The sequence below is a fragment of the Staurois parvus genome, unplaced genomic scaffold (genome assembly GCF_062004578.1).
Source record: "Staurois parvus isolate SC_StPar_1 unplaced genomic scaffold, SC_StPar_1.0 ptg000795l, whole genome shotgun sequence".
NCBI classification, from domain to species: domain Eukaryota; kingdom Metazoa; phylum Chordata; class Amphibia; order Anura; family Ranidae; genus Staurois; species Staurois parvus.
The window spans coordinates 1,998,733-2,026,723 of NW_028318591.1; the positions used below are offsets into that span (position 1 = coordinate 1,998,733).

General features: G+C 47.1%; 1 protein-coding gene across 1 annotated transcript in view; it reads left to right on the forward strand.

The window, feature by feature from the left end:
• LOC149444263 (beta-1,4-galactosyltransferase 3-like) overlaps positions 1-27,991 on the forward strand; it is a 134,709-nt gene that overhangs the window by 63,808 nt on the left and 42,910 nt on the right. The window contains exon 3 of the mRNA XM_089654743.1: positions 8,092-8,327. Within this exon, the coding sequence (XP_089510869.1) occupies positions 8,092-8,327 (236 nt within the window). The remainder of the gene's footprint in view (positions 1-8,091; positions 8,328-27,991) is intronic.

Below are 27,991 nucleotides of genomic sequence, written 5' to 3' on the forward strand. Positions count from 1 at the left end.
GCTGGGCACCAATGGCAGCGCAGGGCAGGATATTTAAACGACCCTGAGCTGTCATTGAGTGCCTTCTGGTCTTACCTGTATCCTGTATCCGTGAACCTGTGTATTGTTAGTTGCTGACCCGGATTGTACCTGACCCTGCTGTATTTCTCCTGCCCAGACCCTTGCTTTGCCTGACCTCTCTCCTGAATGCCCCCTATTGGATTTGACCTGCTGTTGCTGACCTGGCGTGTGACCCGACTATTCTATGCCCGCTGCCTTGTACCTTGCCGTCCTCTCTGTTACCGACCCGGCCCGTCTGACCTTGCTCATCCATCCATCCATCCCGTGCAGTGGGGTCTGCTGTCCTCCTCATATCAGACTCTTCCCCGTGGGAGCCCTTGGCGCATATCACTACCACTGACGGACGCACCCAGTAGCCACGACCTGGTCTCAGGGGGCTCCAAGTCCATCCTTACCATCAGGGGCCCTGGTGAACAAGCACCCTGGGACTTAGACTCCGTGCGCTGGGGACGCCTATTCAGTGGAGTGCTTGTGGTACCGCCAGGCGGTCCCTTACAGGAATCCTGAGCTCCTTGAAGTTGTTGTACAGGAAGGCTGAAGTCTTGAACTCGTCGTACAGCAGGGCTGGAGTGTGAGAAGAAGCAGCACAGGGAGCCAAGGAGTGCTTGAGCCGATAAGGAGCTAATAGGAGGAGATCAGCAACAATGGACCCCCACCAGCAACAATAGACCCTCTGGGCATAAAAGACCTGCTCTAGCAACACTAGATCTCCCAGCAGTCCGCATCAGTAGATGCTTCAGCAACCATACACACCTTCCTCAATAGTAGATCCACCCCAGCAACAAAAGACCCGCTCTAGCAACAATAGATCTTCCCAAACCAGCATCAGTTGGCCCTTCAGCAACCATACACACCTTCCTCAACAGTAGATATACCCCAAAAACAAAAGACCCGCTCTAGCAACAATGGATCTCTCAACCGCTAGCATCAGTTGACTCTTCAGCAACCATACACACCTTCCTCAACGGTAGATCCCTCCCCGGCAGCAATTGGCCCTCCCAGCAACAGTGGACCTCCCACCAGCAACAATAGACCCCCAGTAACAATAGATCCACCCAGTAACAAAAGACCTGATCTAGCAGCAATAGATCTCCCAGTAGCCAGCATCAGTAGACCCTTCAGCAACCATACACACCTTCCTCAACGGTAGATCCCTCCACAGCAGCAATTGGCCCTCCCAGCAACAATGGACCCCCAGCAACAATAGATCCACCACAGCAACAAAAGACAAGCTCTAGCAACAATAGATCTCCCAGTAGCTAGCATCAGTAGACCCTTCAGCAACCATACACACCTTCCTCAATGGTAGATCCCTTCCCAGCAGCAATTGGCCCTCCCAGCAACAATGGACCTCCACAACAACAATAGACCTCCCAGCAGCAATAGATCCTCCCCAGTAACAAAAGACCCGCTCTAGCAACAATAGATCTCCCAGCAGTCAGCAACAGTAGACCCTTCAGCAACCATACACACCTTCCTCAACAGATCCACCCCAGTAACAAAAGACCCGCTCTAGCAACAATAGATCTCTCAGCAGCCGGAATCAGTAGTTGCTTCAGCAACCATACACACCTTCCTCAACAGTAGATCCACCCAGCAACACAAGACCCGCTCTAGCAACAATAGATCTCCCAGCAGCCAGCATCAGTTGACCCTTCAGGAACCATACACACCTTCCTCAATGGTAGATCCCTTCCCAGCAGCAATTGGCCGTCCCAGCAACAATGGACCCACACAGCAACAATAGACCTCCCAGCAGCAATAGATCCTCCCCAGCAACAAAAGACCCACTCTAGCAACAATAGATCTCCCAGTAGCCAGCATCAGTAGACCCTTCAGCAACCATACACACCTTCCTCAACAGTAGATCCACCCCAGCAACAAAAGACCCGCTATAGCAACAATAGATCTCCCAGTAGCTAGAATCAGTAGACCCTTCAGCAACCATGCACACCTTCCTCAACCTTCCTCAGAAGCAAAAGACCCTCTCTAGCAACAATAGATTTCTCAGCAGCCAGCATCAGTTGACTCTTCAGCAACCATACACACCTTCCTCAACGGTAGATCCCTCCCCGGCAGCAATTGGCCCTCCCAGCAACAGTTGACCTCCCATCAGCAACAATAGACCCCAGCAACAATAGATCCATCCCAGCAATAGATCCACTCCAGCAACAAACGACCCACTCTAGCAACAATAGATCTCCCAGTAGCCATCATCAGTAGACCCTTCAGCAACCATACACACCTTCAACAGCAGACCCCCCCCCCAAACTGTAGACCCCCACTAGCAACAATAGACCTTCCCACCAACAATAGAGTCCCCTCAAAAAATAAAGATCCCCTAGCAACAATAGAACCTTCAGCCCACCACAACACCTCTTGCCATTACATTACATTCAGTGCTGGAGATGCTAGAACTGCATTCCTGCTGAAAAAAAAATCCCTGGCCTTACATAACGCAGCAACAGCCACACATTCCACACACTTCATTAGTGTTCATTTAAAGTGCAAAAATTGTGTTCAGCAGAGAAAAAGACAGGACACCAACCTGGCACCGCTGCCTGGCAGAGCTGTGTAAATCTTGGGACTGGGTGGACATAACTATAAATCCTTTGGCAAATAGAATTCTTTGTATTTTATCCTATAGCCAGTTTGTCTGGAACTCGGCGTTCACATTCGTTAATCAGTAACCCTGATTGGTATTGTGCTGCCAACGTGTGTGAGTGCTGGGCTAGCAGTGGAAAGTCCGATAGGTGCAGATAGGAGCACACAAGAGCGGGTGAAGGGCAGATACATGTGTATTCCAGGCTGTAGCTGTGCCAAGGACGTTGTTTTGTTTTTTCTTTTTTCTTTTCTTTTTTATTCATACAATGGTGAGCCGTAGTGCAGAGAGAACATTGTGGTTTATGTGGTATGAAAGCTTCGGGGACTCTGTGTTATGTTCTTTCTCATGAAACCCAAGGTGTGGACATGTCCTAACCGCCATCATTTCCTGGGGGGTCTGTGTGGCGGGAAGGGCGACTCTCACTGATTTCCAGTGTTAGAGACCCTGCCTCCACACCGCACTTCAACAAACACCTTCCCATGAGAAGATCTGTGCATTGTATGTATTTTATGCATCTTATTTACCTATAAAAACCTCCATTGTGTAGATCTGTGGTCTTCAAACTACTTATGCGCTGCGAACCTTCACCTGCACTATGGGGAAGCCTTTCCCGACAGATGGGGCACCATTTCTCCCTCTGACACAATGATGGGGTACTATTCCTCCCACTGACACCAACGTGGGCACTATTCCCCCCACTGACACAAACGTGGGCACTATTCCTCCCACTGACACCAACGATGGGACACTATTCCTCCCACTGATACCAACGATGGGGCACTATTCCTCCCACTGATACCAACGATGGGGCACTATTCCTCCCACTGACACCAACGATGGGGCACTATTCCTTCACTGACACCAATGATGGGGCACTATTCCTCCCACTGACACCAATGATGGGGCACTATTCCTTCACTGACACCAATGATGGGGCACTATTCCTCCCACTGATACCAATGATGGGGCACTATTCCTCCCACTGATACCAATGATGGGGCACTATTCCTCCCACTGACACCAATGATGGGGCACTATTCCTCCCACTGACACCAACGTGGGCGCTATTCCTGCCACTGACACCAACGATGGAGCGCTATTCCTCCCACTGACACCAACGTGGGCGCTATTCCTCCCACTGACACCAACGTGGGCGCTATTCCTCCCACTGACACCAACGTGGGCGCTATTCCTCCCACTGATACCAACGTGGGCGCTATTCCTCCCACTGACACCAACGTGGGCGCTATTCCTCCCACTGACCCCAACGTGGGCGCTATTCCTCCCACTGACACCAACGTGGGCGCTATTCCTCCCACTGGCACCAACGTGGGCGCTATTCCTCCCACTGGCACCAACGTGGGCGCTATTCCTCCCACTGGCACCAACGTGGGCGCTATTCCTCCCACTGGCACCAACGTGGGCGCTATTCCTCCCACTGACACCAACGTGGGCGCTATTCCTCCCACTGACGCCAACTATGGAGCGCTATTCCTCCCACTGACACCAACGATGGAGCGCTATTCCTCCCACTGACACCAACGATGGAGCGCTATTCCTCCCACTGACACCAACGATGGAGCGCTATTCCTCCCACTGACACCAACGATGGAGCGCTATTCCTCCCACTGACACCAACGATGGAGCGCTATTCCTCCCACTGACACCAACGATGGAGCGCTATTCCTCCCACTGACACCAACGATGGAGCGCTATTCCTCCCACTGACACCAACGATGGAGCGCTATTCCTCCCACTGACACCAACGATGGAGCGCTATTCCTCCCACTGACACCAACGATGGAGCGCTATTCCTCCCACTGACACCAACGATGGAGCGCTATTCCTCCCACTGACACCAACGATGGAGCGCTATTCCTCCCACTGACACCAACGATGGAGCGCTATTCCTCCCACTGACACCAACGATGGAGCGCTATTCCTCCCACTGACACCAACGATGGAGCGCTATTCCTCCCACTGACACCAACGATGGACACTATTCCTCCCACTGACACCAACGATGGAGCGCTATTCCTCCCACTGACACCAACGTGGGCACTATTCCTCCCACTGACCACACGCACTATGTAATTTACTACCACTAACCACCAAGCCTGAGACCAGGGACATAACTAAAACCTTGAGGGTCCTGGTGTAAGAAACCATGAAAGGCCCCCTGGCCCTCGTCCAGGGCCCTTCCCTCTGATTCTGGGGCCCTTTACTCCTGTCGCAGGGCCCTCTTTTTATAGCCCTGTACTTGGAAATTTTACATATGTTCTGCAGGGGGTCTCCTTCCTGTCGTCTTGGGACACCCCCATGGTGGTGGAACGCCATGGCCCAGTTGCAAGTGCACACTTTGTGTCCTGAGTAGCTCTGCCACTGGTGTCAGTAGGACTGAATGGTGTCAGTAGGGCAGTGAACAGTGTTAGTATGGCAGCGGACAGGGTCATTAGAGTAGAGGATGGGGTTAGAAGTTTCTTTTTTATTTTTGGAATTTTATTTTTTTTTATATCATTTTATTATTTATTTATTTACAGTTGAACTTTTTTAGGAGACCCTTTCGGGGGGCTTTGGTGGGATATCCATGGTCTAAACAGACTTCTGATGATCCACCTCTGAAACAGAGAAGGAGATTGAGGACACAGCCCTCAGTCTCCATCTCTGCAGCCTCAGCTGTACAGAGCTTCTTATTTATTCACAAACTGAAGCATAGTAAACCGTTTATTTTGCTTCATTTATGAATGGCCACATGAGCAATTTAGTACAATTCACTCACTGTGTCCATTCAGAAAAGGAGGGGGCCAGTAAATGTCATAATTACTGGCCCCTTCCCCCACTCTCCATCCTGACACATCACCTGCAGTAGCCAGCAGGAGAAGGGGGGCAGGCAGGGACGGGAGAGCACACAGGGGGAACAAGTAACCTGGATAAGAGGGGAGCGGGGCAGCATATGGAGGAACCAATGCCCTCCATTTCCCTCCTGCAGCTGCTGAATTCTAGCGGAAGGGAGAGGTGGAGACACTTGAATACTTGAATTTTCTGTGATGTTACCTGCAATATTTTAGGTTGGCGAGTGTGTCTCTTGAGATTCAGGAGCCTAGTTGACTCAGATCTTCAGCCTTTGATCCTGCAGAGTGCTCTATAGGAACATGGGAAATCCCAATGACACCATCTCTGACCTGGGGAAGCCATCTTTGATCAGGGCAAAGTCCCTCCTAAGGACACTAAAATTCCCCATGCTTTTTGGGGGCTTAGGAATGCCCCCTCAGGGGGAACCCCCTGTTTGCTATTGTCAGAATTAGAATCTGTCAAATTACAGGCAATAATGCAGCTCTGTGTTCATTAATACTTAGTGTTCCTAAACTCCGGACCCTGCATTCACTATATCTGGTCTCCTCGGACCCCGCATTCACCATATCTGGTCTCTCCGGACCTGCATTCACTATATCCAGTCTCCCGGACCCTGCATTCACTATATCTGGTCTCCCCGGACCCTGCATTCACTGTTTCTGCTCTCCCCGGACCCTGCATTCACTATATCTGGTCTCCCCGGACCCTGCATTCACTATATCTGGTCTCCCCGGACCCTGCATTCACCATATCTGGTCTCCCCGGACCCTGCATTCACCATATCTGGTCTCCCCGGACCCTGCATTCACTATATCTGGTCTCCCCGGACCCTGCATTCACTATATCTGGTCTCCCCGGACCCTGCATTCACTAGATCCGGTCTCCCCGGACCCTGCATTCACTATATCTGGTCTCCCCGGACCCTGCATTAACTATATCTGGTCTCCCCGGACCCTGCATTCACTGTTTCTGCTCTCCCAGGACCCTGCATTCACTATATCCGGTCTCTCCAGACCCTGCATTCACTATATCCAGTCTCCCCGGACCCTGCATTCACTGTTTCTGCTCTCCCCGGACCCTGCATTCACTATATCTGGTCTCCCCGGACCCTGCATTCACCATATCTGGTCTCCCCGGACCCTGCATTCACCATATCTGGTCTCCCCGGACCCTGCATTCACTATATCCGGTCTCCCCGGACCCTGCATTCACTATATCCAGTCTCCCCGGACCCTGCATTCACTATATCCGGTCTCCCCGGACCCTGCATTCACTGTTTCTGCTCTCCCAGGACCCTGCATTCACTATATCCGGTCTCCCCGGACCCTGCATTCACTATATCCGGTCTCCCCGGACCCTGCATTCACTATATCCGGTCTCCCCGGACCCTGCATTCACTATATCCGGTCTCCCCGGACCCTGCATTCACTATATCCGGTCTCCCCGGACCCTGCATTCACTATATCCGGTCTCCCCGGACCCTGCATTCACTAGATCCGGTCTCCCCGGACCCTGCATTCACTAGATCCGGTCTCCCCGGACCCTGCATTCACTATATCCGGTCTCCCCGGACCCTGCATTCACTATATCCGGTCTCCCCGGACCCTGCATTCACTATATCCGGTCTCCCCAGGCCCTGCATTCACTATATCTGGTCTCCCACAGTACACACAACAGGGAAATGCAATTATTTTATTAAATATAAATTGCTAAATACCTTTTCTATCAGCAGTTAGCAGTCTTGTGACTTCAATCAGTGTCCAGCAGAGCACATGTTAAAGCTTATAGAAGTTTTCATTTTGCTCTAGGAGAATGCAGAACCCCTGACCTCTGCATGGACAGTGCTGATTGGTCCTGTGTGGATCACGTGCACTCTCCCAAGAAAAAAAAAAAAAACCTCTCTAGCGATACACACCAAACTGAGCATGTGCAGAGTGGCCCCACACGATATGTTTTATCAGAAAGTAAGAGGGGGACACTGGAAGAAGGGGAAGATCAGAGAAGACAGGATCAAACTGCCTTTTTACAACATGCAGAGGATTAACCCCTTAGGTTCCACAGTGAGTATAACAAGCATGCTTTACTGCATCTACAGACTGATTGTACTGTTGTGGGTTTAGTAACACTTTAAATGTTTTTTTTTTTTTTCTAACGGCAAGCCATGTAAGTAAATGGTAAATGATCTGGTATCAGCCTTTTGCAATCCTTGTACAGCCGAGCTCAGACTTGGAAAGGGAGAAGCAACACAATGACCCACTCGGCTGTACTGCAGTGCTCATGTGTTAATAAAAAGCATGCTGATAGATGAGCTCATCAGTCTCCTGCTTCTCCTTCACTGCCAAGTCACAGGCTGGGGGTGTGAGAAAGACTTGTTGGTGAATATGAACAGAAAATCAGAGAAAAATCAGGTCCCCTGCCGGTGTGACAGAGCTGGAGTAATTTCAAGACTGGATGGACAGAAATAAAAATCCTTTGGCAGATAAAACCTCTCCTCTTGATGTCTTTTTTTTTTTTCTGTTACTTTTTATATTACCTGTCGGATGTCTTACGTATCTTCCGTTTTTCATTTTCAGTCGGGCCGCTAACTATACGGTTCAACAGAATTCCGAGCCTGAGGACGGTCCAGCTGAGGAACCGCTACGTGAAGCCTGGCGGGTATTTCAGCCCCAAACACTGCTACGGGCGATACCGAACGGCGGTGATCATTCCGCACCGGAGCCGGGAGGCCCACCTGCAGACGCTGCTTTACTACCTGCACCCCTTCCTACAGCGCCAGCAGCTGCACTACGCCGTCTTCGTGGTCCATCAGGTAAAGGTGCCTTTAGGTTCATTCTGGACCCGCTATCCCCGGCAGGAGCACACATCCTTGTACACCAGGCCGGCCCGATGGGTAGAATTGTCCAGTGCTGGGAATACCGGACTTTTATATAAACCACAGCAATGGACTTTAATTATTTGGTCCCTTTTTGGCCTCTTTGGCGTCCCTTTAACCCCCCTGGCGGTATTCCTGAGTGTAGCTCGGGGTAAAGTTTCAGCACCACAAGCGGTAACCCCGAGCTACACTCGGGAATACACTGCAGCGTTGCTCCAGAATCCCTCGATCACTTACCTTGTCCTGCACTCCCGCGATGTCCCTCCTGCAGTGTCCCCGGCAATGTCCTCCGGCCGATGCCGGCATCTGTCATCTGGGTTCCATCCCCTGCAACGTCGGGACGTACGGGGGACGGAACTGGCGGGAAATTTGAAAATGTGAAAAAGTGACATTCACTAAATTCACTAAAATCACATAGTATAACATTCCTGTATCAAACCATTTCACATACATTTTGTCCCGAGTGCTTTGTCCGGCGCCCTGCCTGCATTTTTACTGTTCTTTCTGCCTGGAAACTGAGAAACGTCCATGGCGTCCAAAAAGCGTCCCTTTAGGTCAAAATTGGTTTTAGACCGGCTAGAGAACAGCGATAGTAAATCAGAACCACTTGCAGAATTGAGTGATAATGATTCGTGGGGGAAATTCATCATCAGACACTGAAAACGATTCTGCGACTTTGCTCAGCGATGTGCGAACTTGGCGCTCTATTTCACATTTCAGTGTTTTTGGTTTGATTATATTATTGAATTACATTTATTATTATTATATTATTATTTTTTATGATTATTTATTAAATTATAATTTATGATTTCGTGTTTCAAATTTTATCATACCCGGGATGTTTACTAGACTCTTGTTCGGACAGATTTCAGTGAGTTATTCCTAAAAATTACAGGCCTACAATTAAAAAAAATACATATTTCCATGCAAAAAAATGTACCGCTTTGAGCACAGAAATATGGACATAATCAGACCGCTAGGGAGGCTAATAGGGTCTGTACGCCCAGGTGGTAGGATTGGCAGATCATGTGACCACTGTGATTGGCTGTCACAGTGGTCACATGAGTGGGAGGGGGCGATCCGGCCAACTCCTGATCATCAGTATTATTATTACAGGCGTACCTCGGTTTACGAACGCCTCGGTTAACGTAATTTTTCGGTTCACGAATGAAAATCCATTGAAAATAATGCCTTGGTTTATGAATTTTTTTTTGCAATGCGAATGGATTAATTGGTTTTCAATGCATTTACAAATTGTTTTCTAATCACGTCCCTGTATAGTACTATGTCTTTATAAAGAGGTTTGAACTGATGAGACTTTTTTTTTTTTTTTTTTACTTTTTTCTGACCTCAGGAATGGATTACAGTAAACAGTTTTCAATGCATTTACATTTTTTTTTTTTCATGTCCCTGTACAGTACTATGCCTTTTAAAGTGCACTTTATGAAGAGTTTTGAACAGATAAAAGACTTTTTTTACTTTTTTCTGACCTCCGGAACGGATTAATTGGTTTTCAATGCATTTATGATTTTTTTTTTTTTTTATCATGTTCCTGTACAGTACTATGCCTTTTAAAGTACACTTTATAAAGCGTTTTGAACAGAAGACTTTTTTTTCTGACCTCCAGAACGGATTAATTGGTTTTCAATGCATTCACAATTTTTTTTTATTTTTTTTTATCATGTCCCTGTACAGTATTTATGCCTTTTTAAAGTACACTTTATAAAGAGTTTTGAACAGATAAAAGCCTTTTTTTTTTTTTTTATATATATATACATCATTTTATTATTTATTTACAGTAGAATTTTTTCAGCAGCCCCTTTCGGGGGGCTTTGGTGGGATATCCATGGTCTAAACAGACTTCTGATGATCCACCTCTGAAACAGAGAAGGGGATTGAGGACACAGTCCTCAGTCTCCATCTCTGCAGCCTCAGCTGTACAGAGCTTCTTATTTATTCACAAACTGAAGCATAGTAAACCGTTTATTTTGCTTCATTTATGAATGGCCACATGAGCAATTAGTACAAATCACTCACTGTGTCGTGTTGAAAAGTTATAAAGAGTTTTGAATAGATAAAATACTTTTTTTTTTTTTTTTTTTTAACTTTTTTCTGACCTCCATTACGGATTAATTGGTTTTCAATGCATTCCTATGGGAAACTGCGCGGTTTATGAATTATTCACAATACGAAAAGTCCCGCAGAACGAATTAAATTTTGTAAACCGAGGTACGCCATTATTATTATTATTATACAGGATTTATATAGCACCAACAGTTTGCTCAGTGCGTTACAAAATGAAGGCAGACATTGCAGTTACAATACAATTTGGTACAGGAAACAGAGGGTCCTAGTGCAGACTGAGTGCTGTCTTTGACTTTGCTGGGAGTGCACAGTGAGCATGCTCTCATTAGATATATGGTGCTGAGACATATGTGCGGTGCATGGATGTTAAAATCCCACCCTCTTCGCCACCTTACATATGCGCGGCATGGGCAGCAAGAGGTTAAATATACTATTAAGTGTTTCCTTAAAACTTCGATAAATGTGAGAAATGCTTGTCGATCCTGCCATAAATCTTGATGGCTAATAACTTCCTGTATATCACTGTTAATGTTGCATTGCTCTAAGCGATCTCAAGACTACAGAACCCCTCCTCTCTATGTTATGGAGGAAAGGAGAGGGGAAGTTGTTGCAGTCCTGTTCTAAGGTGGCAACCGCCGTACAGTGAGTGAGTGCTGTCACCCTAGGACAGGAAGTGTGTTACTGGCAGGATCACCAGGTGAAAATAAAGGGAGAAGGATAGAAAAAAAAAGGACTGAAACTGCCCTCCTCAAAATCACTAACGACCTACTAAACGCCAAAGCCAAGGGCGACTACTCTGTCCTTCTCCTGGACCTCTCTGCGGCCTTCGACACAGTCGACCACCCCCTCCTCCTTAATAAACTACTCTCCCTTGGCATCAGAGATACCGCTCTCTCCTGGTTCTCATCCTACCTATCCCGACGCTCCTTCAGCGTCACCTACAATGGTACCACCTCCCCCTCCCTCCCCCTCTCTGTTGGGGTCCCCCAAGGCTCTGTCCTTGGACCCCTTCTCTTCTCCATCTACACCTCCTCCCTGGACACACTCATACACTCCCATGGCTTCAATTATCACCTCTACGCTGACGACACCCAAATCTACCTCTCCACCCCTCCCCTCACCCCCACATTCTCCGCCCGCATCACTCACCTCCTAAACGACATCTCTGACTGGATGTCGCTCCATTTCCTCAAGCTTAACCTCTCCAAAACCGAACTCCTCGTCTTTCCCCCTCCCCACACCCCCCCCCCCCCCCCCAGCCTATCCATCACCACCACCAACACCACTATCATTCCCACCCGCAAGCCAAAGTCCTTGGCGTCATTCTTGACTCAAACCTCTCCTTCCTGCCTCATGTCAAATCACTTACAAACACATGCAGGCTCCATCTCCGCAATATTGCCAAGATACGTACCTTCCTCACCCCAGACACCACCAAACTACTCGTACACTCCCTCATCATCTCACGCCTTGACTACTGCAACTCTCTTCTCATTGGCCTACCCCAGTGCAGGCTCTCCCCGCTCCAGACCATCCTGAACTCAGCGGCTAGACTCATCCACCTCACCACCCGCTCCACCTCTGCCACCCCCCTTTGCCTCTCCCTCCACTGGCTCCCGATTGCCCAACGCATCAAATTTAAACTTCTAATCCTGACCTACAAAGCCGTTCACAACACTGCCCCTGACTACCTCACCAACCTGATCCCCAAGTACCACCCCACCCGTACCCTTCGCTCCTCACAGGACCTCCTTCTATCCTGCTCCCTGGTCTCCTCCTCCCATGCACGACTGCAGGACTTCTCCAGGTCCTCCCCTATCCTCTGGAACTCACTGCCCCAATCCATCCGACTGTCGCCTTCCCTCCCCACATTCAGGCACTCCCTCAAAACCCATCTCTTCAGGGAAGCCTACCCCACCCTCACCTAACGGCCATCCTCCCTCATTCCTCCCACCACTTCATCCCCCTCAGCCACTTCATTCCCCTCAGCCACTTCCTATTGTTCCACTACTCCCTCCCTCCTAGATTGTAAGCTTGAAAGAGTAGGGCCATCTTACCCCTCGTACGCTGTCTGTTTTTGTTGTACTGTGCCATGTATTGTCCCCCCTATTGTCCCCCCTTTGGCGCTATATAAACTCGATGTAATAAATAAAATAAATAAAAAGAAAACAAATGCAGCCACCACATCATAACTTTTTTTTTTTCTTTACAATATAGGTTGGCAGCACAATTGTAATAGCTCATGCAGCATTAAATTGTAAAGTGCTGTGCAGGGGTGCCAATATTTATGTCCTTGACTGTAGATAGGTAAATAGATAGTAGTGCAGAGCTCAATAGCCCATGCTATTTACACACGTAATTCAGTTTACAGGCGTATCTCGGTTTACGAATTTAGTGCATTCTGCGGAACTTTACGTATTGCGAAAAATTCATAAACCGAAACGTGGTTTCCCATAGGAATGCATTGAAAACCAATTAATTTGTTCCGGAGGTCAGAAAAAGTAAAAAAAACGAAAGTCTTTTATCTCTTCAAAACTCTTTATAAAGTGCACTTTAAAGGCATAAATACTGTACAGGGACGTGATTAACAAAAAATTAGTAAATGCATTGAAAGCCAATTAATCTGTTCATATTGCGAAAAAAATGAGTAAACCGAGGTATTATTTTCCATGGATTTTCATTCATAAACCGAAAATGACGTTAACCGAGGCGTTCGTAGACCGAGGTACCCCTGTATTTACATGTATAAAGTCAATTTAGACACATAACTGAGTGACTTAACGTGATTTTAAAGGCATTTTGTTTTTAAACAACAAACATCATACTTCCTGCGCCTGCTCTTTGTAATGATCTACACAGACTCCTACTTTTCTGGAGTCCTCCACTGTTGCTCCTGGCTCCTCCCTCCCCTGCTGAGTGCCCCCAGAGCAAGCCACTTGCTCTGGGGGCATTTGTGCATGCTCGCTCCCGAGCCGGCTCTCTGTGTCCATTGACACACACAGTATGGCTCGGCTCTGCCCCTCGATCTCTCCTTACTGGCTGTGATTGGTAGCAGCATGAGCCAATGACTACCTCTCTGTCCAGGGAGAGGGTGCCGCTGCTCTTGCACACATCGCTGGATTGAGGTTTGAGCTCAGATAAGTATTTGGGGGGGCTGGTGGGGAGCTGCATCCAGAAGGTTTTTTTTACCTTAGTGCAGGGATTGATAAATTTGCTTTGGATCTAGGAGCCAGCTGAAAAAGTTAGGGGCCAGTATTTTTTAACCACTTGCCTACTGGTTACTTTCATCCCCTTCCTGCCCAGGCCAATTTTCAGCTTTCTGTGCTGTCACACTTGAAATGACAATTGCACGGTCATGCAACACTGTATCCATACAACATTTTTTGCATTTTTTGAGACAAATGGAGCTTTTTTAGTAGTATTTAATGACTACTGGGGTTTTATTTTTTGCTAAATGCATGAAAAAGTACATTGATGGGCCACTGATGAGGCTGCACTGATGGGCCACTAATGAGACTGCACTGATTGGCCACTGATGAGGCTGCACTGATGGTCCTGTTTTCTCTGATTCTCCCCTTCTTTCATGTTTCCCATTTCATCTCCTGATAGAACACAGCTTTGGGGACACTGCACATGCTCAGTTTGGTGTGTACTGCTAGAGTGTTTTTGCTTTTTCTTGGGAAAATGAATTTGATCAACACAGGCCAATCAGCACTGTCCAGACAGAGGGTCAGGGGCATGCAGCCTCATAGGACATTCAGAGGAGAATGAAAACTCCTCCTACAAGCTTTACCCAGTACTTGGCTGGACACTGTTAGAAGTCATGAGACTGCTCTAACTGCTGAGAAAAGGTACTGTGTAGTTTATATTTTTTTTCATAATTGCATTTCCAAGTTCTGTGTACTGCCGAAGACCCAATATAGTGAATGCAGGGTCCGGGGAGACCAGATATAGTGAATGCAGGGTCCGGGGAGACCAGATATAGTGATTACAGGATCCGGGGAGACCAGATATAGTGAATGCAGGGTCTGGGGAGACCAGATATAGTGAATGCAGGGTCCGGGGAGACCAGATATAGTGAATGCAGGGTCCGGGGAGACCAGATATAGTGAATGCAGGGTCCGGGGAGACCAGATATAGTGAATGCAGGGTCTGGGGAGACCAGATATAGTGATTGCAGGATCCGGGGAGACCAGATATAGTGAATGCAGCGTCTGGGGAGACCAGATATAGTGAATGCAGCGTCTGGGGAGACCAGATATAGTGAACGCAGGGTCTGGGGAGAGCAGATATAGTGAATGCGGGGTCTGGGGAGACCGGATCTAGTGAATGCAGGGTCCGGGGAGACCAGATATAGTGAATGCAGGGTCCGGGGAGACCAGATATAGTGAATGCAGGGTCCGGGGAGACCAGATATAGTGAATACAGGGTCTGGGGAGACCAGATATAGTGATTGCAGGATCCGGGGAGACCAGATATAGTGAATGCAGCGTCTGGGGAGACCAGATATAGTGAATGCAGCGTCTGGGGAGACCAGATATAGTGAATGCGGGGTCCGGGGAGAGCAGATATAGTGAATGCGGGGTCCGGGGAGAGCAGATATAGTGAATGCGGGGTTCGGGGAGAGCAGATATAGTGAATGCGGGGTCCGGGGAGAGCAGATATAGTGAATGCGGGGTCCGGGGAGAGCAGATATAGTGAATGCGGGGTTCGGGGAGACCGGATCTAGTGAATGCAGGGTCCGGGGAGACCGGATCTAGTGAATGCAGGGTTCGGGGAGACCAGATATAGTGAATGCAGGGTCCGGGGAGACCGGATCTAGTGAATGCAGGGTTCGGGAAGACCAGATATAGTGAATGCAGGGTCCGGGGAGACCGGATATAGTGAATGCAGGGTCCGGGGAGACAGCATATAGTGAATGTGGGGTCTGGGGAGACCGGATCTAGTGAATGCAGGGTCCGGGGAGACCGGATCTAGTGAATGCAGGGTCCGGGGAGACCGGATCTAGTGAATGCAGGGTTCGAGGAGACCGGATCTAGTGAATGCAGGGTCCGGGGAGACCGGATCTAGTGAATGCAGGGTCCGGGGAGACCGGATCTAGTGAATGCAGGGTCCGGGGAGACCGGATCTAGTGAATGCAGGGTCCGGGGAGACCGGATCTAGTGAATGCAGGGTCCGGGGAGACCGGATCTAGTGAATGCAGGGTCCGGGGAGATCGGATATAGTGAATGCAGGGTCCGGGGAGACCGGATCTAGTGAATGCGGGGTCCGGGGTTTAGTAATGCTTTAAGGGTGGCATTCTGATCACCACTTTAGTGTAAAGGGTATTTTCACACTTACCACCAATGAACTGGTTTTAGCAGGGGGTTCCTGAAGACTTGAAAAATGATTTCAAGGGTTCCTCTGGAGTACAAATGAGAAAAGCTGCTCTAGAAGCTGTAATTCTAAAGCGTAATGGGTCTGACATGCCCCCCTTTATGCATGCCCCCCTTTCAGAGTATACACATTTATTTGGTCCTAGAGAGTAGTGGTGTTACATATACATTATTGATACTTATAGGGATATACCGTGACCTTTGTATCATATTCTGGAATGTATACAGGCATTTAATGGGGTAGCACAGTGGCTAAATGGTTAGCACTTCTGCCTGGTAGTCCTAGGGTTGTTGGTTCAATTCCCAGCCACAGCACACCTTCCTGGAGTATTCATGTTCTCCCTGTGCCTGCATGGGTTTCCTCTGGTTACTCCAGTTTCCTCCCACACGCCATAAAACATGATGGTAGGTTTATTGGATCCTGTCTGAATGGTCCCTAGTATGTGTATGTATGAATGTAATACACATTAGATTGTACGCCCCTTGAGGGTTATGGACTGATGTGAATGTACAATATATATGTAAGCTCCAAGGAGCAGGGCCCTCGATCCCCTCGTGTTTTGCATTGTATTGTTATTGTACTGTCACATGTTCTGTCTCCCATTGTAATGTACAGCGCTGAGCGAACTGTTGGCGCTTTATAAATATCGTGTAATAATAATATATGTAAATTAATGGCGCTATACAAGTACCTGAAATAAATAAATAAATGGGTGCTGGATTAGAAAGTCACCTCTAATTGTTGTAACTAGCTACAGGACTGGCTGACTACAGGCAAGGACTTGTTCTAAACGAAGTCCATGACTACCGAGGAGCTTGATTATCGTCCCTGAAACTTGACACGCCGCTGCTCCAGATTCCAGCCTCGTTGCCTCCCAATATTATGAGGGATATTCAAGTAAAACCGGGACGGCTTGCTTCACTTAGTCATTCCCACAGAAAGATTCGTCTCTTGTGCAATATCACGACAGGTTCTGCGTCGCTTATCCAGAATCAGCACTGAATGTTCACAGGAATGACTGCTGTGGGCTGGGAATCGCCACGGCCGAGACAGGGGCGGACTGACAACTCGTGGGGCCCCCGGGCAATTGGGGATCATGGGGCCTCTGTGTCCTTGCCCAAACTCAAAAAAGCCTATGAAAAAAAGTACCAGGGGCATCTCATGGGGCCCCCTACTGACCCCGGGCCCTCGGGCAGTGCCCGAGTTTTCAAATGGTCAGTCCGCCCCTGGGCCAAGATCATCACTGACGAAAGTACGGCCATCTTTGAAACATTTACACCATTCAGATGTCTTACTGCAGCTGAGCGTCTCATCGCCGTACTGAGCTTGAAGTCTTCAGCAGATATCTGCGGGTTTTACGCCTTCGTTCACAAGAAAGTTCATCACTTCTGCTGTTCCATGCTCTATGCGCTCCCAGCACACATGTCCGGTACACACGGAAAGGTCCTGGTCTCCTCTTTCGATTGGGACCTTTCCCAATCATGTGACGTCATGGCAGTCACATGACTCTAAATCCCACCCTGCCTCCCGGATTCTGAAACCCTTAACCACTTGCCGTCCGCCTGCTGTTTGTAAACGGCAGGACGGTGGCACTCCAGGGGCGGGTTGCCGTTCATAAACGACACCCGCCATTTCTAGCTGTGCACGCTCCCTGGGAGCGCGCAGCACCACGATCCGGTGCCCACTGTGTCCTCTGGACACAGTGAAACACCGATCGTCGGACGGGACCTCTCCCGATCATGTGATCACTGATTGGCCAATCAGTGATCACATGCAAAGTAGTAAGCAAGATGTCACTTGTGACATCATTGCTTACTACGTGTGAAATCTGTGAATGATCACAGAGGTCACATGGTACAAGGCTATTTATAACAGCCTTGTACCATGTGACAAGCTGTGACCAATCACAGCTCACTCAGTAGTTCTCAATGGCTGCAAAAATGCAGACAGAGAGAAAGAAAAATCATTGCTTTTACATCCTATATGGGTGTAAAAGCAATCACTGTAAATAAAAAAAAAAAAAAAATCTTCATCACCCCCCACAAGTAGTACAGTGTCACCATGGTGACACTGTACTGCTAGGGTGACAGTATGTAAAAAAAAAAACATTAATATAAAAAAAAAATAAAAATGTAAAAAAAAGTTTAAAAATTATAATTTTTGGTTGTAAACTAATTTGGCTTATTTTTTTTTTTTTAATAAAAAGATAACGGAATACATTTCGGCCAAGATTTATGATGAAAGATTATTTATTTGCAAAATTTTATAAGAAAAACACTTTTGTTCAAAATTTTTGGACTTTTTCATTTACATAGCAAAAAAAAATAAAAATCCCAGCGGTGAATAAATACCACCAAAATAAAGTTTTATCTGTCTCAAAAAAATGGTAAAAAATTCATATGGGTACAGTGTTGCATGACCGCGCAATTGTCATTCAAAGTGTGATAGCGCTGAAAGCTGAAAATTGGCCTGGACAGGAAGGGGGGGGGGGGGGGAGTGTCCGGACTGGAAGGGGGGGGAAAGTGTCCGGACTGGAAGTGGTTAAAGGACCAGTGCCAAGGGGTTAATGCACACATTTTACCATTCAGTACAATGGCAAGCACTCTGGCCACTTTTAGTAGCCCCTTTGATCTTCTGGGTGACGGGTAATGGCTTTTGGGCTTGGACAGATGCAATCATAAATTCTAGTTGTCTAGATATTTCCTAAACTGCATTCTTTTACTATTAATTTAGATAAGGTACCCTTTGAAGAATGCTATTCACCATGCTTAACCCCTTCCCGTCCGGCCCATGTATATAAACGGCCGGACGGGAGCAGTGCAGGAGCGGGTTGCCGTTCGTAAACGGCGCCCGCATTCGCAGCCTGTGCACGCTCCCCAGGAGCGCACGGCACTACGATCCGGTGTCCTCTGTGTGAGGTCCGATGATGTGATCACTGATTGGCTAATCAGTGATCACATGAATAGTAGTAAACAAGATGTCAGTTGCTGACATTTCTTACAACTAGTGAAATCTGTGAATGATCACAGAGGTCACATGGTACAGGGATATTCACAACAGCCTTGTACCATGTGACAAGCTGTGACCAATCACAGCTCTCACAGTATTTCTCAATGGCTGCAAGAATGCAGCCAGAGAGAAGGAGAAATTATTGATTTTACAGCATTTATGGGTGTAAAAGAAATCTTCATTACCCCCCACAAGTAGTACAGTGTCACCATGGTGACACTGTACTACTAGGGAGACAGTATGTTAAAAAAAACCATAAATAATAATATAAAAAATGTAAAAAATAATTTAGAAAAATTATAGTTTTTGTTTATAAAATAATTTGGGTCATTTGTTTTTTTTTTTTTTTACTAAAAAGATAACTGAATACATTTTGGCCAAGATTTATGAAGAAAGATTATTTATTTGCTAAATTTTATAAGAAAAACACTTTTTTTTCCAGAATTTTTGGACTTTTTCATTTATATAGCAATACAAATCCCAGTGGTGAATAAATACCACCAAAATAAAGTTTTATCTGTCTCAAAAAAAAATGCAAAAAAATTCATATGGGTACAGTGTTGCATGACCGCGCAATTCTCATTCAAAGCGTGACAGCGCTGAAAGCTGAAAATTGGCTTGGGCAGAAAGGGGGTGAAAGTGTTCAGACATGAAGTGGTTAATAACCCTTTTTATGTTATTAGATAGTAGATTGTAGTCCTTTCACATCTGACTGAGTTATCTGCATTTTATCACCCCTGCAAGCTTGCAAATTACCTCATAAAATTAACATAGCAAAGTGTCCTTGGTTATGCATTTGTTGTGTAAAATACGTCTGGCTCAGTCCTATCCTGGCCTAGTCAATAATGTGAGAATACACCACATACAGTATATTTATTTATTTCAGGTACTTACAGTATATAGCGCTGTCAATTTACGCAGCACTTTACATATATATTGTACATTCACATCAGTCCCTAACCCTCAAGGGGCGTACAATCTAAGGTCCCTAACCCTCAAGGGGTGTACAATCTAAGGTCCCTAACCCTCAAGGGGCGTACAGTCTAAGGTCCCTAACCCTCAAGGGCGTACAGTCTAAGGTCCCTAACCCTCAAGGGGCGTACAGTCTAAGGTCCCTAACCCTCAAGGGGCGTACAATCTAAGGTCCCTAACCCTCAAGGGGTGTACAATCTAAGGTCCCTAACCCTCAAGGGGCGTACAGTCTAAGGTCCCTAACCCTCAAGGGGCGTACAGTCTAAGGTCCCTAACTCACATTCATACATACTAGGGACAATTTAGACAGGAGCCAATTAACCTACCAGCATGTCTTTGGAGGTGGGAGGAAACCGGAGTACCCGGAGGAAACCCACGCAAGCACAGGGAGAACATGCAAACTCCAGGCAGGTGGTGCCGTGGTTGGGATTCGAACCAATGACCCGAGTACTGCCAGGCTGAAGTGCTAACCATTTAGCCACTGTGCTGCCGTATATATTTATAACAATATTCCTACACTCCTATCTTCACAATTCAGCAGGGCAGCCACTTTACATGGGATGGGGAAGCTAGTAGAGATCCCTGGAGTAGTGGTATCTATTCGTGATCTCCAGCTTTAGAGCAGCTTTTTTCAACCTTACCCCCAGAGGAACCCCTAAAATAACTTTAAAATATTGGGGAACCCTTTCTAAAACCAGTTCACTGGGGTCAGTGAGAAAAATTCTCCTTACATTGGTAGTCAGTAAGAATGGAGCAATTACAGTGCTGTTCAGAATGCCACAATTACAGACCGCTAAAAAGATCAACACTCTCACACCTCTGGCTTGCCAATTGATGTTGGCCCAGTATATTTGGCAATAACTTTGACATTACTTAAAGATGAATTCCAGGTATTATAATTTTCACATACTTGCATTGGTCCAATGTAAGTATGTATATACTAAATTCCTGTGGGATCCCTCTAGAACAGTGGTTCTCAACCTTCCTAATGCCGCGACCCTTTAATACAGTTCCTCATGTTGTGGTGACCCCCAACCATAAAATTTTTTTCGTTGCTACTTCAGAACTGTAATTTTGCAGTGGGAGGAGTAGTGCCACATCATTGGTATCAGTGGGAGGAATAGTGTCCCATCGTTGGTATCAGTGGGAGGAATAGTGTCCCATCGTCGGTATCAGTGGGAGGAATAGTGTTCCATCATTGGTGTCAGTGGGAGGAATAGTGTCCCATCGTTGGTATCAGTGGGAGGAATAGTGTTCCATCATTGGTATCAGTGGGAGGAATAGTGCCCATCATTGGTATTAGTGGGAGGAATAGTGCCCCATCATTGGTGTCAGTGGGAGGAATAGTGTCCCATTGTTGGTATCAGTGGGAGGAATAGTGCCACATCATTGGTATCAGTGGGAGGAATAGTGCTCCATCATTGGTGTCAGTGGGAGGAATAGTGTCCCATCGTTGGTATCAGTGGGAGGAATAGTGTCCCATCGTTGGTATCAGTGGGAGGAATAGTGTTCCATCATTGGTATCAGTGGGAGGAATAGTGCCCCATCATTGGTATCAGTGGGAGGAATAGTGCCCCATCATTGGTATCAGTGGGAGGAATAGTGTCCCATTGTTGGTATCAGTGGGAGGAATAGTGCCCCATCATTGGTGTCAGTGTGGGAGGAATAGTGCCCCATCATTGGTGTCTGTGGGGGGGGGATAGTGCCCCATCATTAATACTAGTGCGGGGGGGAATTGTGCCCCATCATTGGTGTCAGTGGGGGGGGGGCGGGGGTAGTGCCCCATCGTTGGTGTCAGTGGGGGGAGGAATAGTGCCCCATCGTTGGTGTCAGTGGGGGGAGGAATAGTTCCCCTATCGTTGGTGTCAGTGGGGGGAGGAATAGTGCCCCATCGTTGGTGTCAGTGGGGGGAGGAATAGTGCCCCATCGTTGGTGTCAGTGGGGGGAGGAATAGTGCCCCATCGTTGGTGTCAGTGGAGGGAGGAATAGTGCCCCATCGTTGGTGCCAGTGGGGGGGGGGGGGGGGGTGGAGGAAATAGTGCCCCATCATTGGTGTCAGTGGGAGGAATAATGCCCCATCATTGGTGTCACTAATACCAATGATGGGGCATTATTCCTCCCACTGACACCAATGATGGGGCACTATTTCCTCCACCCCCCCCCCCCCACTGGCACCAACGATGGGGCACTATTCCTCCCTCCACTGACACCAACGATGGGGCACTATTCCTCCCTCCACTGACACCAACGATGGGGCACTATTCCTCCCCCCACTGACACCAACGATGGGGCACTATTCCTCCCCCCACTGACACCAACGATGGGGCACTATTCCTCCCCCCACTGACACCAACGATGGGGCACTATTCCTCCCCCCACTGACACCAACGATGGGGCACTATTCCTCCCCCCACTGACACCAACGATGGGGCACTATTCCTCCCCCCACTGACACCAACGATGGGGCACTATTCCTCCCCCCACTGACACCAACGATGGGGCACTATTCCTCCCCCCACTGACACCAACGATGGGGCACTATTCCTCCCCCCACTGACACCAACGATGGGGCACTACCCCCGCCCCCCCCCCCCCACTGACACCAATGATGGGGCACAATTCCCCCCCGCACTAGTATTAATGATGGGGCACTATCCCCCCCCCACAGACACCAATGATGGGGCACTATTCCTCCCACTGACACTAACAATGTGGCACTATTCCTCCCACTGACACTAACAATGTGGCACTATTCCTCCCACTGATACCAACAATGGGACACTATTCCTCCCACTGATACCAATGATGGGGCACTATTCCTCCCACTGATACCAATGATGGGGCACTATTCCTCCCACTGATACCAATGATGGAACACTATTCCTCCCACTGATACCAACGATGGGACACTATTCCTCCCACTGACACCAATGATGGAGCACTATTCCTCCCACTGATACCAATGATGTGGCACTATTCCTCCCACTGATACCAACGATGGGACACTATTCCTCCCACTGACACCAATGATGGAGCACTATTCCTCCCACTGATACCAATGATGTGGCACTATTCCTCCCACTGATACCAACGATGGGACACTATTCCTCCCACTAATACCAATGATGGGGCACTATTCCTCCCACTAATACCAATGATGGGCACTATTCCTCCCACTGATACCAATGATGGAACACTATTCCTCCCACTGATACCAACGATGGGACACTATTCCTCCCACTGATACCAACGATGGGACACTATTCCTCCCACTGACACCAACGATGGAGCACTATTCCTCCCACTGATACCAACGATGGGACACTATTCCTCCCACTGATACCAATGATGTGGCACTACTCCTCCCACTGCAAAATTACAGTTCTGAAGTAGCAACGAAAATAATTTTATGGTTAGGGGTCACCACAACATGAGGAACTGTATTAAAGGGTCGCGGCATTAGGAAGGTTGAGAACCACTGATCTAGAGGGATCCCACAGGAATTTAGTATATACATACTTACATTGGACCAATGCAAGTATGTGAAAATTATAATACCTGGAATTCATCTTTAAGTAATGTCAAAGTTATTGCCAAATATACTAGCCCATAGCAGAAATGTAAAAATTGCCTCGGTCCAAAAAGGGCACACGGGTACAAGAGCTGAACTGGTTAATGATCAGTGTATTCATCCATCTCATTTACATCATTCTTTGTTTTCAAGGAAATTATTTCCATATAAAAACTTCCAATTTGTAGTGGCAGAACAGATAATCTGAAACTCTTGTGATAAGATAGGCTTCGGTTGATTCCAGGCGTTTGGCCAAATTAGCATCTTCTACCTTATCTAAGTTCACAAGATGGACTGCTGTGATCACCTAAAGTACATCCAACCTTATCAGAAAGAAATCAGGCCACCAAGAAACTTCTCTCTCTAGAGTCAACTTAACCCTTTACTTTTACCATGGTCTATACAGCCTATCTCAAACTTTCTACCTTAGAGTAGGGGTCTCCAAACTTTTTAAACACAGGGTCAGTTTATTGTCCTTCAGACTTTAAGGGGGCTGGACTGCGAGCTGTAGTTCTGGGATCACTGGAAGTAAAGATTGCCCCATGTTTGGTATTATAGGCAGGAATAGTGCCCCATCATTGGTGTCAGTGGGAGGAATAGTATCTCATATCAGTGGAATAAATAATGTACCAAGTGCTGGATAAAGGCAAGTAAAGGGATGCATCTAGCCCCTGTGCCACAGTTGGAGACCACTGGCTTAGAGGAACCTTTTGAAATCATTTTCAAGTCTTGGGGAACCCATGCTAAAACCAATTTATTGGTGGTTAGTGGAAGAATGCCCCTTACATCGGTGGTCAGTGGGAAGAATGCTCTTTACATTAGTGGTCAGTGGGAAGAATGCTCCTTACATTAGTGGTCAGTGGGAAATATGCCCCTTACATCGGTGGTCAGTGGGAAGAATGCTCCTTACATTAGTGGTCAGTGGGAAATATGCCCCTTACATTGGTGGTCAATGGGAAGAATGTCCCTTACATTGGGGAGCAGTGGAAAGAATACTCCTTACATTGGTGATTAGTGGGAAGAATGCTTCTTACATCGGTGATCAGTGGTAAGAATGCTCCTTACATCGGTGATCAGTGGGAAGATTGCGTCTTATATTGGCGGTCAGTGGGACGAATGTTCCTTAGATTGGTGATCAGTGGGAAGAATGCCCTTTTCATTGGTGGTCAGTAGAAAGAATGTTCCTTAAATTGTTGGTCAGTGGGAAGAATGCTCCTTACATTGGTGATCAGTGGGAAGAATGCTCCTTACATTGGTGATCAGAGAGAAGAATGCTCCCTATGCTGGTGGTCGGGGGAAGAATGCTCCTTACATTGGTGGTCAGTGGGAAGAATGTCCCTTACATTGGTGATCAGTGAGAAGAATGCCCCTTACATTGGTGGTCAGTGGGAAGAATGTCCCTTACATTGGTGATCAGTGAGAAGAATGCTCCTTACATTGGTGGTCGGTGGGAAGAATGTCCCTTACATTGGTGGTCAGTGGGAAGAATGTCCCTTACATTGGTGATCAGTGGGAAGAATGCTCCTTACATTGGTGGTCAGTGGGAAGAATGCTCCTTACATTGGTGATCAGTGAGAATAATGCTCCTTACATTGGTGATCAGTGGGAAGAATGATCCTTACATTGGTGATCAGTGGGAAGAATGCTCCTTACATTGGTGGTCAGTGTGAAGAATGCTTCTTACATTGGTGATCAGTGGGAAGAATGCTTCTTACATTGGTGATCAGTGGGAAGAATGCTCCTTACATTGGTGGTCAGTGGGAAGAATGCTCCTTACATTGGTGGTCAGTGGGAAGATTGTTCCTTACATTGGTGATCAGTGGGAAGAATGCCCCTTACATTGGTGATCAGTGGGAAGAATGCTTCTTACATTGGTGATCAGTGGGAAGAATGCTTCTTACATTGGTGATCAGTGGGAAGAATGCTTCTTACATTGGTGATCAGTGGGAAGAATGCTTCTTACATTGGTGATCAGTGGGAAGAATGCTCCTTACAATGGTGGTCAGAATGTGACCCTTAGAGATAGTTAAAAAGATAACTGCCATTGGTCCTTCAGAATGGTGTTGGCCCTGGAACTATGCAGACACCATCAGATAGGAGGTAAATCAACCACAGCTCAAGGAACCCCTAGCAACCTCTGGAGGAATCCTGGTTGAGGATGGCTGTTGTAATTATTAATAAATCCGTATCTTCTAAATGCAAGCAGTGTAAGTGCCTGGATGTGACCTGGTATCAGCCTCATCAGTTCATGTGCTGACGAGAAGGTAGGAGGAGAGAGCAGAGTGATGAGCTTATCCCTGCGCTGCTTCTCTCTTCGCTGTCCATTCCAGTCACAGGCCTGGGGGCAGGGCCAGGATGACCTGGGCTCAGGGGAAATGGATTGAATAAAGCTGGCCAACAGAATTACACAGAAAAAAATATACTGCCAAGGAAAATGCTGGATTGAAGATGACTGTCAGCAAAAGCTGTATTTTAAAAAATGTTTTTATTTTATCTGTTTTAATGTAGAATTCATTTTTATCTTTGTTTTGGTTGGTTTGTCATTACCAAAAAATTGCAACACGTGTTGCCAGCTTACATCTCCTTCCATGCATAGAGGTTCAGTTCAAGGCTGGGACAAGAGGTGGGCTGGAGGGGCGGCTGCCCTGGGTGCTGGGGAATCATGTCAGGTGGGGGGGGCACCACAAGACGATTGGGGGGAGGGGATTTGTGTTGGTAGGTGGAATTTGGGGGTGGCAGGGGGTAGGAATTGTTCTAGGAGGGGAAATTTGTGGAGGTGTGCTAGGAGTGGTGATTTGGGGGGAATTATGTTGGGGGGGGGTGTGGAAGAGGATTTGTGCTAGGAGGGAGGTTTTGGGGGGGTTGTGCTAGAAAAAAGTGATCTGGTAGAGGAGGGGAAGAGATTTGTGCTAGGAGGGGAATATTTTTTGGGGTGTACTAATGAGGATTATTGGGGGGAATTTGCGTAAGCAGGGAAATTTGGGGGGTAGAGGACTTGTGCTAGGATGGGGGATTGCGGAAAGGGAATTTGTTCTGCAAGGGTGGGATTTGGATTGGGGGGGGCAGGGGATTTGTGCTCAGAGGGGAGATTTGAGGGGTAGAAGATCTGTGCAAGGAGGGGCGATATTTTTTGGTGGGGGATTTGTGCTGGGGCATTTGGGGGGGGAGAAATGATATCAGCTGAAGGGATTTCAGCAGGGGGTGTTGATTTGTACTGGGAGGAGGGGGAATTTTATGCTTAGAGGCCTGCAGATTAAAGCTTGATTTTTTTATTTTTTTTTGTGCGGGGGGGGGGGGGAGGATTTTTGCTGACACATAATGCTCATACATCCTGGGGTGGGGCACAATTTGGCATGTTCGCCCCGGGCTGTAAATGACCTTGTCCCAGCACTGGATCAGATATAACTGTGAGGTGCATTCTGGTGGGGATTGACACTTTCATTATGTGAGTAATGACGCAGCGGAGGCTGGAAGACGTTTTCATCTTTGGACTCTGGACCATTGTTAACATGGAATATTGCTTGGACAGGTATTTATGGATTTGCACTGTTTATACCGACGCTCCTTTATGTGAAGGGATTTGGTGTGTTCTTTAAATTTAACTACTTGCCACCCACGCCAATTCTCTCATACAAAAATCATCTTTTTTATTTTTTTTTTTATTACTTAGAACCCCTAACCACACACACACGTGTATATATGTGTGTGTGTGTATGTATGTGTGTGTGTGTGTATATATATATATATATATATATGTGTGTGTATGTATATGTGTGTGTGTGTGTGTGTATGTATATATATATAAAAATGAGTTGCAATTTATGTCACACAGTATTTGTGCAGTGGTTTTTCAAACACAAATTTTATTGAAGAAAATACACTTAGATGAATTTTAGTGCACACAAACACACTATATATAATACCAAGTTTTTAAGTAAAATATAAAAGTTGATATCATGCCGAGTAAATAGATACCCAGGTTGTCAATAGAACTAGTGACCTGATTGGAAGATTTCCCCTCTATTCCTGTTCTGGTGACAACCCAAAATTTGGGATTTTCTTTCACTTTCGGTGATGGCATTAAACAGGACAAATAGAGAGGGGGGATCTCCCGAATGGGGGGGGGGGGGAAGGGGGGCACAGACAGCAATAAAAACATAACAGGGGCTCTAATCCCTCACCACTCCTTCCGAAACAAAAAAAAAAAGTTTTGCCTTTTAGTTATCCTTTTAATACAAGCCGTGTAAGTATCAGAATGTGAGTTGGTATCAGTCTCCCTGTACAGCAGAGCTATACAGCAGCACAAGGAGCCAATTACCTGTGTTGCGGTGTTATGGGCTAACAAGAGACATGCTGATAGGAGGAGAGAGCAGAGTGACAGGGATGAGCTCACCAGTCTGCTGCTTCTTCTTTCACTCTCCAGTCAGAGGTTGGGGGGAGGGACGGGAAATGTAAGTGTTGCTTTACTGCAGCATATCCCCCCCTTATGTATTATACATGGAGATCATATCCCCCTTATGTATTATACATGGAGATCATATCCCCCCTTATGTATTATACATGGAGATCATATCCCCCCTTATGTATT